Source organism: Anguilla anguilla, chromosome 5 (assembly GCF_013347855.1).
Source record: "Anguilla anguilla isolate fAngAng1 chromosome 5, fAngAng1.pri, whole genome shotgun sequence".
NCBI classification, from domain to species: domain Eukaryota; kingdom Metazoa; phylum Chordata; class Actinopteri; order Anguilliformes; family Anguillidae; genus Anguilla; species Anguilla anguilla.
In genome coordinates this window covers 10,948,939-10,963,017 of record NC_049205.1, presented here as the reverse complement: position 1 = coordinate 10,963,017, position 14,079 = coordinate 10,948,939, and the positions used below count along the sequence as shown (strand labels likewise).

Here is a 14,079-nt window from a genome sequence, read left to right as displayed (position 1 = left end):
AGAGTTTGATTGGTGTGTTAAATGTCATGCAAGTGCTCACACAGGGCTTGCTTTGTTGTTGATTTGTTAATTGAGATGTGCCCAGCTGAAACTGTTTTATTATTCAGCTGGGAATTGATAAACTCAGATCTGCTGGAAAATGGTGAAAATCTGGCAATGTAGATTTGGGTAAGCAGGGCTTTGTATTGAATTGGAACATTGATTTTGTCATTCATGTTCTGCTTAAATGAATGCATTAATTATTCAAATGCTAAGTTACTACAGTTGTGCAGACCGGCTCATTTAAATATATATTTTTTTAAGTTCCAGAAATTTGTCTTTACATATTTTTTTTTGCATTTTCTTGTTCTGTTTAAGAAACATGACAAACTCAAATTTGATGTGGCAAAATGCAGCTTTGTTTGTGCTTTTGCCTTTTGGGAACAGAGCCTATTCTGTTACTGTTTTTACCTGAGACTAGCTCCTAGATTGGATAGTTGTGAGGTCCTGTTCTAATTGGAGTGCAATTGCAGGAAAATATTCCACAAAAAAATGCATTAAAATCACAGGAGGGAGTCCTAGCAATACTGATGATACATGGCAGGTTGTGTTTCGTTTGATGTGAAAATAAACCAATCAGATGAGTCCTATTCTAATTTATGTAGCTCTCTGGACAAAATAGACAAAATAGACAAGATAGTGACACGAGAAGGGACCGTGAGTAATTAACCCTTTTGTGTAATTATACAAAGGAACCCTGTGCTGTTGATATGAATTTCAGTGGTGAGGCAGGCTGTATAGCCCCACCTAGTGTTCTTGTCACAACACTTAATTTGTGTTTTTTTTTTTTTTTAAATGTAGCAATAACAACACATAGGAAGTACACTGTTACAACTGTGATGGTCCTTAGTTACCCTTCAAATGACAAAAGAAAGAGGAAAAAATGTCAAGGTAATGAAAAGGTTAAAATTCAAGCTTTTTATTTTATTTTTTAATATTTTACACATACATTTACAAACACTTTGTACACGTGGCATAGTTTGGCAAAATGCATCAATGAGAATGGTGAGTTATCATTCTACATTCAAATGATAGAATTTGGCTCTTAACATGTTTACAAGATACGATTACAAAGCCTGCAGTTCACAAGCTGTCAGTGTTACGTATGCATCAGGGATAGACACATAACACAAGGACGGTCTTGAACACAAATATTATGGTAACAATTCTGAACATTGACATGAATGATTTAGAGTACTTCTTTCTATGTAATATCTTGGCTACTTAAACACTTAAATTTAGTTTTGTCAGATGTGTAGGCAAAAAAGTATTTCACAAAAAAGAACACAACTTGAAAAACATATGTCAAAACATGGACAATGTATCAAGAACAATATAGGGTATTGCATTCCTTTATATACGAAAAACACAAGGCATATTAAAAATGAAACTGAGAATGTGTGATATTGTGCATTTATTGTACAGCATATCACAGTGTATATATTTTTTTCACAATCTGCACTGTAAGCAGAATATAACATATTAAAGTGACATTATTTTAATATGTGCCGTATCTGTGAATATATATTTGAATTTACATTTTAGGATGTTGTCTTTTTAGAGGTCAAGATGATTTCCACAGGCTTAAAGAAACTGACGTTGGTTGGTAAAGAGGAGTTACGCTGCAAACTGATTTAATTCACAGATCATATGGATCACCCTGAACAAGCTATTGTAGCAGGGTCAATGATATAGAGAGCTGGTTAAGAGTGCTGGCTCGTTGTCATAAATACAGTGCATTAATTTGAGCATGAAACACTGAATTCCCTTACAAATCCCTCAGACATAGTCATCAGGTCTCGCTGCTGAGCTCTTGAAGGCAAGGCAGGCTAAAAGTTTACTGTGTTCTACTACATGTACACAGGTGTTCACACCTTATATTGGATACAGTTTTTATAAATGTGCTGACAATTAAGTTTGTAAGTGAATTAAACATATAATATGACACGAGATATATAAAATAGGTGTGTTTTCAGAGTGTTAATGATACTGTAGCTAAGTAACACATCAATGCTATTTAGCACAAAAAGGAAACAATGACACACTGTTACCCCAGAACAGTAACAGAACCCAGAGAAACACAGAGGAGACAAAGACAAACATTAACGCTGACAGTAACAACACGTATATCTGCACAGACTGTTGGCTCGACACCAGAGAGGCACATTCAGCATACAGGCAATGAGCTTTCTCCTTTGCTTTGAACAATGCTTTTAAGTGAATGGTTCTTATTGAGAAGTGAGTCATTCTTATGCATAATACTGTACACAATAATAAAGCACAAACAGAGTTTACACTTGTGATGTTCCAAGTTTAAAGCTGTTTTGGGGGGTGGGGGGCACAACTATTGTTTAAATAAGCCATTCACAGTTAAGGAAAACACATATCACACTCCAAAGTAACTTACAGGCTAATTACTATTTGCACACCTTGCCCTACATTTTAAAGGATATTTTTTTGTACAATTCAAGTATGTTAGTGCCAGGTTTATTCCTTTGTTGCATGTAATGAGAGTGCAGTTATAGAGTTACATTTTAGTGATGGGTGTGGCTCAGGGTAAAAAAAAACAGGCTCAAAATATATGAAGGTATTAAATGCACTTGAGGGAGGAAAAGACTCACTGGAGGGGGAGAAAGATAGAGAGAGAGTGAGATAGAGAGATAGAGAGAGAGTGGGGGGAGGGTGGTGGTGGCTCTGTTCTATCTGTATTGCAGGAACCTCTTTAGCAAGGTGGGCAGTTGAAGCTGTGGAATGAGGTGCAGTCTGGACCGGCCCACATACTCCCTGATGCTCAGGCGACACAGCTGACACAGTGAGCGGGGCGTGGCTACAAGGAAGGGTGGGAGGAATAAATGTCACTCAAACATTTCATCCAATAAGGAACAGTCAATGTAAATATGCCGACACAGTTATTTAGGCTCAGTAATGATTATGAGTGTTCACTCGCTCTGAATCGATTCTACCCATTCTGAGGAAAAGCACTGCTGCCTTTAGCTTGCAAACAATATTATGTAAGGAAATTATACCATCATCAGCAATAATCATCATCCATTGTATCATCAAAACAATCCACCACATACTGAGAAATTCAAAGAGCCTTATTTTTTGGACAATTTGGACAGAACTGAAGCACAGCCCTCAGTTCCTCTTCAAACTCTTCTTAAGGACGCCTCACGTGTGTCATTTGCTGAAGCTCCACTATCGCTGAGCTCAGGGTCATGTGATCGGGTCACATGCAGTACTGCTCTGCTCATGCACAGAAGACGGGCCACAACCTACCTTCATAGAGCAGGAGCAACCCCTCAGCCAGGCTGCTAGGGGGCGCTGTCTCCACCGGACGCTTCAGCTCCAGGTTCTTCGAGTTGATGTTGGCGCCGAACTCCAGCAGCGCCTTCATGACCTCCGGGCAGTCCTTCTGCGCGGCGGCGTGCAGAGGCGTCTCCAGGAACCTTCCTTTCTGTACGTTTGCTCCTGGGGGGAAGAATAACGGGTGAACACCCGGTAACCTACGCACGCCCACCACACTTCTCCTACAAGCAAGGGACTGAGATGCCTCAATCCCTGCAGCAAACAATAAGGGATTGAAAAAAATGGTTTGAAATGTTCAGATCATGATGAAATCAGTCTGACACATCACTCATTGACACCCTCTCACATGGAACAGCACTGTAAAAAAAAAAGAAATCTCTTATAATCCCCCCTACAAGTTTATTATTATCTCATGAAATATGTCACACGACAAATCTTATTATATATGCTGTTGTAGCTATTAAAAGTATAATTGTTTTTCAGTGTAAGCATGAGGCCCTCACTGTTAATGTAATGTAAGCGTGCGGGCGTCACTATTAATGTAATGTAAGTGTGCGGACGTCACTGTTAATGTAATGTAAGTGTGCGGACGTCACTGTTAATGTAATGTAAGTGTGCGGACGTCACTGTTAATGTAATGTAAGTGTGCGGCCCTCACCCCCTTCGAGCAGAACGTGGGTGCACTGCAGCTCCTTGGACATGCAGGCGATGTACAGCGGGGTCCCCAGGTGAGGAATGTCGTAGTCCACATCAGCCCCCCACGCGATGAGAGCCTCCACGCACGCGCTTCTGCCTGGGGGGGGGGGGGGGCAGGAACAGTGTCAAAACACACACCCCCAACTCCTGCTCCCTGCTTTCTGTTCCTCCCAAGTCAGACTCGCTGCCGTAAGTGGAATCCATCAGATAATTACTGATAGAGAGCTGTAAAATATGTCAGCATGACCTGGCCAGCTCGGGATTACATCAGTACAGGCTTTTGGTGCTTTGTGGTCAAGGGAAGATGGCGTACTTACGGTACATCATATTATTGTACGATACACTGTACATGGCAGCACCTGTCAGAACCTTGTCCAAGATCCTGTTTCTGAATAATCTGACCTTTTTTTCCTCTCGTTCATTAAACAGAGTACTAACAGCCCTTCAATGACTCCTTTTACGATGGGATTTCAGAAGTCTTTGAATATTTGTTTGGAGTTCCATGTATTTGGATTTTTTATTATATTTTCAACAAAGTAGATATTTGACTCATTTACATTACATTACATTTATTTGGCAGACACTTTTATCCAAAGCGACGTACAAAAAGTGCAATTTAAAGGCAGTAATGGAACCATGAATAATAAAAGAAAGATAACCGGAGTGAGAGAGTACATATGTTTATCAGTCCATCTCCCGGCCCGGATTGGTACAGGTACAGTACCTTTGCTGGTGGCTTCGTGAATGGGGGAGGGCTGGCATATTTCGGACTGGGGTTTGGCACCGCGCTCCAGGAGCACCTCTGTGCAGGTCACGCTGCCCGCGGAGCAGGCGTTGAACAGCGGGGTCACCCCGTCTATGGTGGTGGCGTTTACCTGCGGAGGACATCGACCTGGACTCACATCACGGGCCAACAGCGGTGCCTTCTCACCTCACCACATTTCACAGTAGAGTCATGCATGACTGTCCCATTACATTACATTACAGCCATTTAGCAGACGCTCTTATCCAGAGCGACTTACATAACTTTTACATTGCATCCAATTATAGAGCTGGATGTATACTAAAGCAATGCAGGTTTAGTACCTTTGTTCAAGGGTACAACAGCAGTGTCCTACCCAGGAATTGAACCTGCAACCTTTTGGTTATGAGTTATCAGTTCCTTACCCATTATATTACACTGCGTTGTAGTAAGGTTACCACGCTGTTTAGTAATGCTGTCAGAACACTGTCTGTGACCAGGGTTGGCTATTCTCTTAAGAATTAATCCGTAACAAATATCTCTTCCACCAAGACCGTACCTCTTATTGGGTGAACACATAGTGCACGGGGGTGCGTGCGATGTCTATGTTTGGTGTTTTGGGGAGGGGCCTACGTTTGCTCCGGCGTTAATGAGTGCTCTGGCACAGGCCACATGGTCTCCAAGGCAGGCTTCATGTAAAGGAGTCACATGATCGATGGTGAGGATGTTTGCACTGTAACCCTATAGGAGAGGAGAAATACATCACCACAGTTACATAACTAAAGTCACACACCTGCAGTTCCCTCCCACAAACCAAAGACATACAGGTTAGATTACTCAAAGGGGGGGGGGGGGGGGGGGGGTTAACAGGGCATTGCTGTAAATGAGCATGTGTGCTCAGTCAACCAACCCTGTATAAAGGTACATTTTAAAATAAAATAAAAACCTACTTATCAACCTACCTATCAGAATATTTTAAAACTTACTTTGTACACTCTAAGGATGATTTTCAGTAAGAACACAGCTGACTCTTCATCATTTTAAAAGTAATCTGCCGCAGTTTGCACCGTATTATGGCCACGTCTTACACTGGCATTTTCTCTCATTCACTCTCTCCATTCCTCTGAGCACAATTGCATTTGCTGGCCCCCACTGTTGTCTTGGAGACAGAGGCTCCGCTCCCCCGGCGCTCACCTGTGACAGCAGAGTCCTCAGGGCCAGGAGTCGACCTTGGGACGCGGCCTCGTGGAGCGGGGAGCGGTCCGCCCATGACCCTGCGACAGAGGGGCCCACATCACACCTCAAATACTCAGCGAGCCCACTGGCCCTCCTCCCGCAAAGGAAAGCACATCAGAAAGCAAATGAACACAAAACCTGACTTCTTAGTCACACACTGCCTCACCACATCTCCATTGTTAAAACTAACAGTACAGAAAAAATACCGCTCGTGTCAGAATGGTTACCATCATCATCCGCTAATGAACGGAGGAGGGAGTTCTATGAAGTGACATACAGGTAATCATCGCATTTGAAAAGCGGTCTGTTAGGCCCTGCAATTTCAGCCGAATGAATGGTCCTCTTACATTGTTAATAGAGCCCAGTTATCGAGTTACTGCAACACAGAGCCCATCAAATTAACAATGAATTTGTGCAGTTAAATATACAAAAGGCTGCGCGTGACTTGAAAAGGAGAGTTGCTGAAACAATGATAAAAGGAATCACTGGCTTGGTATGGAGTTTGACCAGTGTAGGGATGTTATTTTCATTTTTTATTTCTTTAATTATTATTTTACGGCATGTGACCGTGCCCAAGGTTAAGTACTGTTTACCCACCCGAGTCAATCCTCTGGATGAGGAAATAGTGTTTAAATGAGCGCTTCAGTGAGTTTTAGTGAATGTCTTCCATTTTCACCTTCGCCAGCACACTATCTTTCAAAGCTACGTATTTACAGCTTACTAAATATGAGGGAAAGACATCCGAATGGAGAAATGAATTACAGCCCTGTTAATTGCCATCGATTTCAGGGGCTTTCTGACCCTTGTGCTTATTGCAAGATGAAATACTGCAGGCTTTATTGGCTGTGCTGTTACAGTGTTGTAGACTGTGTTGAATACTATAAATTATGAACATAAAATCAATGTACACTGCACACAAGTCAATATATCAGATTTCAAAGTGCAAAAAAGTAAACAAACAATACTTAGTGATGCTTCCTGGTAAACTGAATTGCATATGGATATGTTCCTTCTTCAAATGAACACTGGTACGCTGTTAAAGTTTTATAACTATTTTTTAAAATGAGCAGAGCAAGAACCACTTGGTGTATGCAATGTTAGCACTTCCTAAATTTCACCCTCTAGCATACATGCTAATTTTGTGCTCATACGGACATAAAAAAAAAAAAAAGTAAATGCTGAAAAACAAAAATAACATAAGGGGAGCCATTTTCAATTAATTCAAGAATGATTTCCTATACACAAAAGCAATTAAAAATAATCTTTGAGTGGTAAAGTGACATTGCACATAGCCATGGTTGTAATTTGTTCACTATGTATCAGAAATGTAACTGATTTAATTGTGATTTGGAGAAAATCCAAGGAAATGACAACAGCAATGTTGAAGCCTGGGATATGTTGATGGTAGCCTATTTATTTTGGAAAACAGCATTTTCATTTTTACACTGTATGTATCACTATATGCAACTGTAATGAAATAATTGTCATTTACAGTACATTGTGAAAACCTGACTTTGATTGAAAGGCATAACTGCTTTCACGGTGTTCTATCAGAATGTTCAGACACACACTGTATAGCCCTTTGTAGCATGCGACAGCATCCAAGGACAAACGTCACTCATTAAATGCACGTACAATAATTCAATGCATTCAAAATGCACAGTCCTTCGCTAGAGATAAGTAGCAGGTTCTGCAGCAGCGCTTTCAAAATGTCCACAAACATGAGAGGACTACTAGGTGTGCTTCACAGTCCGTAAATCAAGGGCTATATTTAGACGTGTCTCTCAGTAAACCATCTGGCCGAGCTGCAGTGCATACAATCCGGCGGTCTGAAATGCCGCACAAACATCGTCCACAGACCCCAAACCCCTGCCGCAGAGTTTAAAATGCCGGAGCGTTTCTACGTACCAAGGTCGCCGTCTCCCCACGGCACATCAAGCCAGCCGTAATTCAACGTGTAAGACATGGCCTGCAAACAGAGGACTCTTGTCACCTCGAGTTGGCCGAGTCCCTGTGTTCAAAGAGGCGGCCATCTTTGGAGCTCAGCCTAGTTTGACTGTGAAATTCAGCCAAATGGCGCGGGCTTAGAGAGGACTGTCATTCATGTCACTCTCTGTTTAGGATTTGACTGCTAGGCCTACAGCAGAAAATCTCACAAGCAGAATGATAGCAGAATGATAAGGCCAATGAAAGAGTAATACATTAGCCATCATTTTTGTTTCTATTTCCAAAAATATTCCACAGCTTTGAGACTGACATTTTCAATGGATCCAGGGAAATTTCAATTAGAACATTCTGGTGTTCTCACATGAAATGCCACACTGGCAGTACAAAAATCCAGAAGGGGACCCCTGAGAATTAATGTAGATGACAACTGTTCTAATGGTTCGTCCAAACACAAATTAATTCAAGCACACAATGGTGCGAACGAGGGCCAAGATTCTTTTCTGTCTTGGATGTTCGACAGAGCTCTCTGCTTACAGACGGAGTCCATGGTTACCTGAAACGCTCCAACGTTATTGGTCACCTGGAACAAAAGCAAGTCAAGCTAGTACTGTGCCTTCAAGTGAAAAGATTTTCTTTCCATGTAAAAGGCTCTCATGAATATTTCATGAATACTCCAAGCACGTGCTTTTGTTTTCCATGGCGACTGCATGTACACATTCACCAGTGCTGATACTGACCAATGACTGATGAAGAAGAAATTAAACTGAATCCAATTAGACATTATTCAGCTTCATCACTTCTTAGGCACAGGACAGATGCTGGAATATTAATTTGTTAAGATGTAATAATGAGGTATCACTATTTATTATGAGTTTATTTGAGTATGGCCTTGTCTAGGGGAAACTTGTGACATGTGACATTGTATCATTTTACCCAGCTGCAATATGTAGTGTAAACCCTCCTTCAAGTGTATGATAGCGGTGTCCAGTAGAAAAGCTGAAGCTGGTTGAAGCATTGATTTACAACCCAATGCTGTAACTGATAAACTATCCATCCATCCATCCATCCATTATCTATACCGGCTTATCCCTGGACAGGGTTTCGGGGGGTGCTGGATCCTGGAGCCTATCTCAGCCTACATTGGGCGAGAGGCAGGAATACACCCTGGAAAGGTCGCCAATCTATTGCAGGGCACCTGATATATTAATGATCAGTTAATGAATTGGAAAAAAAAATGTCTTCTTCCCTCACAAAAATTTGAAAGTATGAACAAAAGTTTATTTTCTCTGTGCAAAGGGAGCAGGGACACTCCCCTAGAAATACTATATGGATTTAGTGATGGATATGGCTGCATGAAATTGTAATTTGAGGCTCATTTAGTGTACCATGGAATGAGATCAAGATTTGTTTGTGAGAGCATGAGACAGACATGTTCCATAGGGGCAACTCTGTCCCTTGCTTTTCGGGTTTAAATCTCAACTGCAAAATGGCTGTACCACCCTGTGATATAAAGGCATTAACAGCATCCATGTTGAAGACAAGCAATGCAGAGATGTTGCATTTCATTTGGAGTTGTGTAAGTGTGAACAGGGATGTGTAATAAGAAGGTGAAAAGTCTGTGGAAGACATAGGGATTGGCTGGACAGGAGTACAGAGGATAATTTAAGACAAGAAACATCTAAGGTGTCACAATGCAGAGGGACTCAAAATATGACCCATGGTCCTATGTAGCCTACATGGCCTTAGAAAGATACCCCAATCAGGATTAAGCTTTTCACCTTACTTTTAAGAATAAACCTTAGTGAAGGTCATGTGTTGCTTGTGTTTAGAGAAATATAACCGAGATTAGCGTATTGAGTACATCACAAATTCATGACTTCAGAGTTCAGAGCTACAGCTGAGTTCTAAAAAAAGTACTGTCGCAGGACAAAATGCTAGTGTCACAGACCCCAAACACAATAAAAAAAACTACTTATCCTACACTCGTTCTGTATTTCTCACAACCATATTCTTCACTGATTATGACAGACTATGGCACGTGTGATTACCGGATTAGTTGTTATGCAACGGTTGATAGTAAACACAACGCTTCACTGCACAACACTTAGTAACTGCACCATATAGTGCTGCGCTAAGGGAATCAACAAAAAAGTAGTCACATTTGGAAAGGTGAAATGATTACATTTTATGGCAACACATACTTGAACATAGCATCATACTGTATTACACATTAAAACTATGTACAATGTAACATGAGGACTACTTCCCCCTTATATTGCATCTTTGACAGTAGTGACTGAAGCAGGAAGGCAATCTAATCACTGACCATATTCCCAGAGTGACTGCACAAGCATGTATGTATGTATGTATGTATGTATACTGTATGCTGTATATCCAGACCCTGGATTCACAATGTAACTGAAATCATAAAGTAACATATAAATGCAAAATACAGCTTATTATTTTCTTAGCTGTCATGTTTAAAATCCCCCCAAAAAAAATCAATGATTAATCTGGAATCTACTTGTTAGCCACAAAAAAAACTTGTCCATATAAACAATATTATGATTCTGCAAACGTATAATCGAGATCAGCACCATGGGGAGAATGTAAACACATGTAGCACTGACCTTGACTTGTTAAAATGCCCCAGCAGGATTTCCTTTTAGCTGGGAAATCCTCGGTGTTTTCTAACGTCCTTTTTCTTGGCGCTTTCTCTCGAGTGCTGCTCTCTATACATGGAACTTCAGGCATGTTTGTATCAGCTAATCCTCCCTGCGAAAACCCTCGGCAGCACGAGTCGAGCCTGCCCGCGCCCTGATTGGCTGGCCCGTTGTTTTTACAGGGTGCTCTCGAGCTGAACGCGATAACACGGAAAGGCAGTACGAGGCAGCTCTGAGAGCCGCGATTGGGGGATGGAAAAGGGATTACAGCGCTGTTTCTATTTATAAAATGCGTTAGGAACGGGTTTAACCCCAGTCTGAGCATTAACCCTTTTATCCCATAGTGAGAAACGCTCACGTTTGTGGATTTATTCCTTCGGTCTTTGATGTTTTCATTTTTGACTGCAAGGGCTTTACGTACTGTATTCCGGACACAGTAAAATGTCCAGTGCTAATTAAACTCTAAAGGCGCACATGACCGTGTGTACTCTGTAAAAGTTGTTTTAACCCTTAACAGTTTACTGTGTAGACGACTTTAAACACTTAAAAAATAGGTTGTTGTTTTGATCAAATAAACTGTTATTTTTATCAAACAGTAAATTGTCATTATATGGCCAAATATAGTCCACTAAATAGGCAAACGTGGAGGCCTAACGTTAAACCGCTGGATGCACCGCTGGATGCACAAACAACAATGCATAGCAGGAAACCACGAGGCTGTCATTTAACATTATGGAAACAGTTAAACTGTGTATTGCTTCATTCAACATTTATACAATGTGAACTGTCTCTCATTAAATAACATGCACCTTGATCAGCAGTTTTTTGAAAACACTGAATTTTGATCAATCATTTACATTCACTTTGTGTGTCCATGTGAGGTGAAATTTGATTTTAGATTTTTTTTTTCTTGTTAATTTTAAGTAAAAAAAAATAAAAATCTTTAAATAGTTTGTCCATGGCACTTCACCCGTCTTATGCAAACCTTTTGATGGCTCTACAACAAAATGTACTTTTAATCCCCTTATCACACTGTACATATAATAATAATAATAATAATAATAATAATAATAATAACAAAACTGAATGAGAGAAGTTTGAAGACTGAAGGTGTAAGGTACTTCAGCGTGTGTGTGTGTGTATACCTTAAGGACACACACATACACACGCAGGCATACACACACGCATACACACTTTAAAGTTGTATCAAATGACTGCGTCTTTTAATAAATACAGGCCTGCATAGCGACATAAACATAAATATGGCATCCAGAACAAAGGGCAGTGTGCACACTGCAGACTACAGGGGAGTTATGAGAATAATAAAAATAGCAACATGAATACAGTGAATCATAATATTATGAATGTGGCTCATTATAGCTACAAGTGTGACTCCAACAGACACACTCCTGCTTAATCGACATTTATAATTTGTGCATGAAAAAATATGATAACGTCTTAGTGAAACCATTTAAGTCTAAGACATGCAGTTCACAGATAACACTGAATGATCAAATTGCTCTTGACTGCTACATGTGCTGTACTTCCTTAAGAACTTTGCCCTATTTAGATGGCTGGTTTAATTGCAGTATGCAGCTAACATGGGTGTGCATGTGCGCATGTGTGTGTGTTGTGTGGGGGTATGTATGAAATGAGGAATTGTATTTTTAGTTTTGCTCTTATCCTGTTGTCAGGGCTAAGAACATCTTTTCCCAGCTGAATTCCCTGTGTTCCATGATGACAGACATGTGCTGTATAAAGAGACATCTACAAAGACACTGTTACCTCAACTGCAACGACGCTGACCTTAATCACATCATACTTTATAATGAAGTTGAGAAAATCATTAAATGTGAATGCAAACATTGCAATCATTTTAAAAATAACAAGAAACGTGTGAGTGTGTGTTTGTGTGCATGCGTGCATGCGTGTGTGTGTTCTGTATTGGGTAAAAAACTATTATTCATTTTTTATACATACATTTTTCTATATGAAATTGAAAACTGAAGAACAGACATTACTGTCAATAGCAGTATACTTTAAAATACTATCTTTGGCCTATGTTGAGAGCAAGAACATTGCATTCTAATAGGGCATTTTGGTGTATAAATGAAAAGGACAATGGTATTATGTTGGTACATCTGTACTCTCTCCAAAATGATGAATTACGACCATGAATCCTTATATATTGTAGGCCTAGTAATTTCGGTGATGTAGGATAGTCTATGTCACATTTCCGGAAATGTATTTGTTTATTTATTTATTTTTAATTTGTTTTACCCTACGGGATAAAACAAAGTTAAGATTTTTATTTATGTTTCATTCCTGAAATCGTTTACAGGAGTTTCTAGATTTTAAAGGGTTGTTTATAGCATTAGCATACCAACAGTCCAACAAAGCGTATTATGGTTCAATAAATAGCGTAGGGTATTTATAACAGTAATGATATCAGCCTACTGTCCCAAACATTGTATATGTCTTGAAAAGGACTCTTTTAGAAAGCTGCAGAACCAACTATGGATTTAGGTTTTCACTGTAGAAAACTAGGCTACAATGTGACACATGACTCTGCAGATCAAATACAGATCTCCTTAGCCCGAATGCAACACGTTGCATGCCTGAGAACATAGTGACTGATTTTCCTTTAGATGGGCACGACATCTCGCATGTTCCAAAACCTCGGGAGAACTTTGTAACAGCAGGCTAAGAGAGCGTTTTTACTTACTGTGTCCTTGACCAAAATCGTAAAACTCGGCGGCGATCCGAGCGGCCTCCTTGCGGTTGCCTTTGACGACGTAGAAGTGGGTGAGGATATTGAGGCTGATCTTGACGAAGAGCTTGAAGCAAAAGAGCGCGAATATGCTGAGGTACACGTTGGTAAATTGGGAGCCGAACGGCTTGCTTTCCAGTATCTCCGTCATTGCTCCTCGTTGGGTGGCGGCGAGTGTTTTGGAAAGAGTCTGTGTTGTGCTGACGGGATCATATGCCGCTCTCAGGAATTCCCACAGCAGCTGGCTCCCCAGCAGGAGTAAGATAAAACAGCTGTAGCCCGGCCTGTGGAAAACAGCCCTCCAGCGCTGGACATTGTTCATGGGCTTTGTCACACTGAACAGAGACAAAGGGCAGGCGTAGTCTTCAAATTACATCTTTTGGATAGTTGGGGGAAAGGTTTGTTTTGTTACCTGGAAACAAACAGCTATAATTCAAATGGCATCACATTAAATAAACAGGACCCTTGCTATTGTTTGCTATTTATAGACAGGCCCATTCTGCTCTGGAATCTTTCGATGTTTGTCAAATAAAATTTGAGTATAAATTGGGACTAACGCTCAGAACAACCCTATTGTAGGCTAGTGAAGGCTACCCAGTTGAGAGCTGTGCACCCGAACAGCCAAAACGTCGCCTGAATTGGAGGCAATTCTGATCTACTATCATAATGGCAATATT

The 14,079-nt window shown here is 40.6% G+C and overlaps 1 protein-coding gene across 2 annotated transcripts; it reads right to left on the bottom strand.

Moving 5' to 3' along the window:
- Positions 1-936: 936 nt before the first annotated feature.
- Positions 937-13,747, bottom strand: asb5b (ankyrin repeat and SOCS box containing 5b). Of its 2 annotated transcripts, none has more exons than XM_035419354.1 (7): positions 13,358-13,747; positions 5,981-6,060; positions 5,420-5,527; positions 4,769-4,919; positions 4,007-4,141; positions 3,319-3,510; positions 937-2,866 (listed from the first exon to the last, which is right to left on the bottom strand). In XM_035419354.1, exons 1-7 carry the CDS (start codon positions 13,722-13,724, stop codon positions 2,739-2,741), a joined length of 1,161 nt encoding a protein of 386 aa, XP_035275245.1. In that variant the 5' UTR covers positions 13,725-13,747; the 3' UTR covers positions 937-2,738. The 2 variants fall into 2 exon arrangements, with proteins under 2 accessions (XP_035275245.1, XP_035275246.1); XM_035419355.1 differs by lacking the exon at positions 13,358-13,747 and adding an exon at positions 10,600-10,979.
- Between the last annotated feature and the right edge of the window lie 332 nt (positions 13,748-14,079).

Coding starts and splice junctions, on each gene's coding strand:
- asb5b (XM_035419354.1), bottom strand. CDS start 13,724: ATGAACAATGTCCAGCGCTGGAGGGCTGTTTTCCACAGGCCGGGCTAC. Junction 4,142..4,768: donor TCACGAAGCCACCAGCAAAG/GTACTGTACCTG, acceptor CCCCCCCCCCAG/GCAGAAGCGCGTGCGTGGAG. Junction 2,867..3,318: donor GTTGCTCCTGCTCTATGAAG/GTAGGTTGTGGC, acceptor CCTTCCTTGTAG/CCACGCCCCGCTCACTGTGT.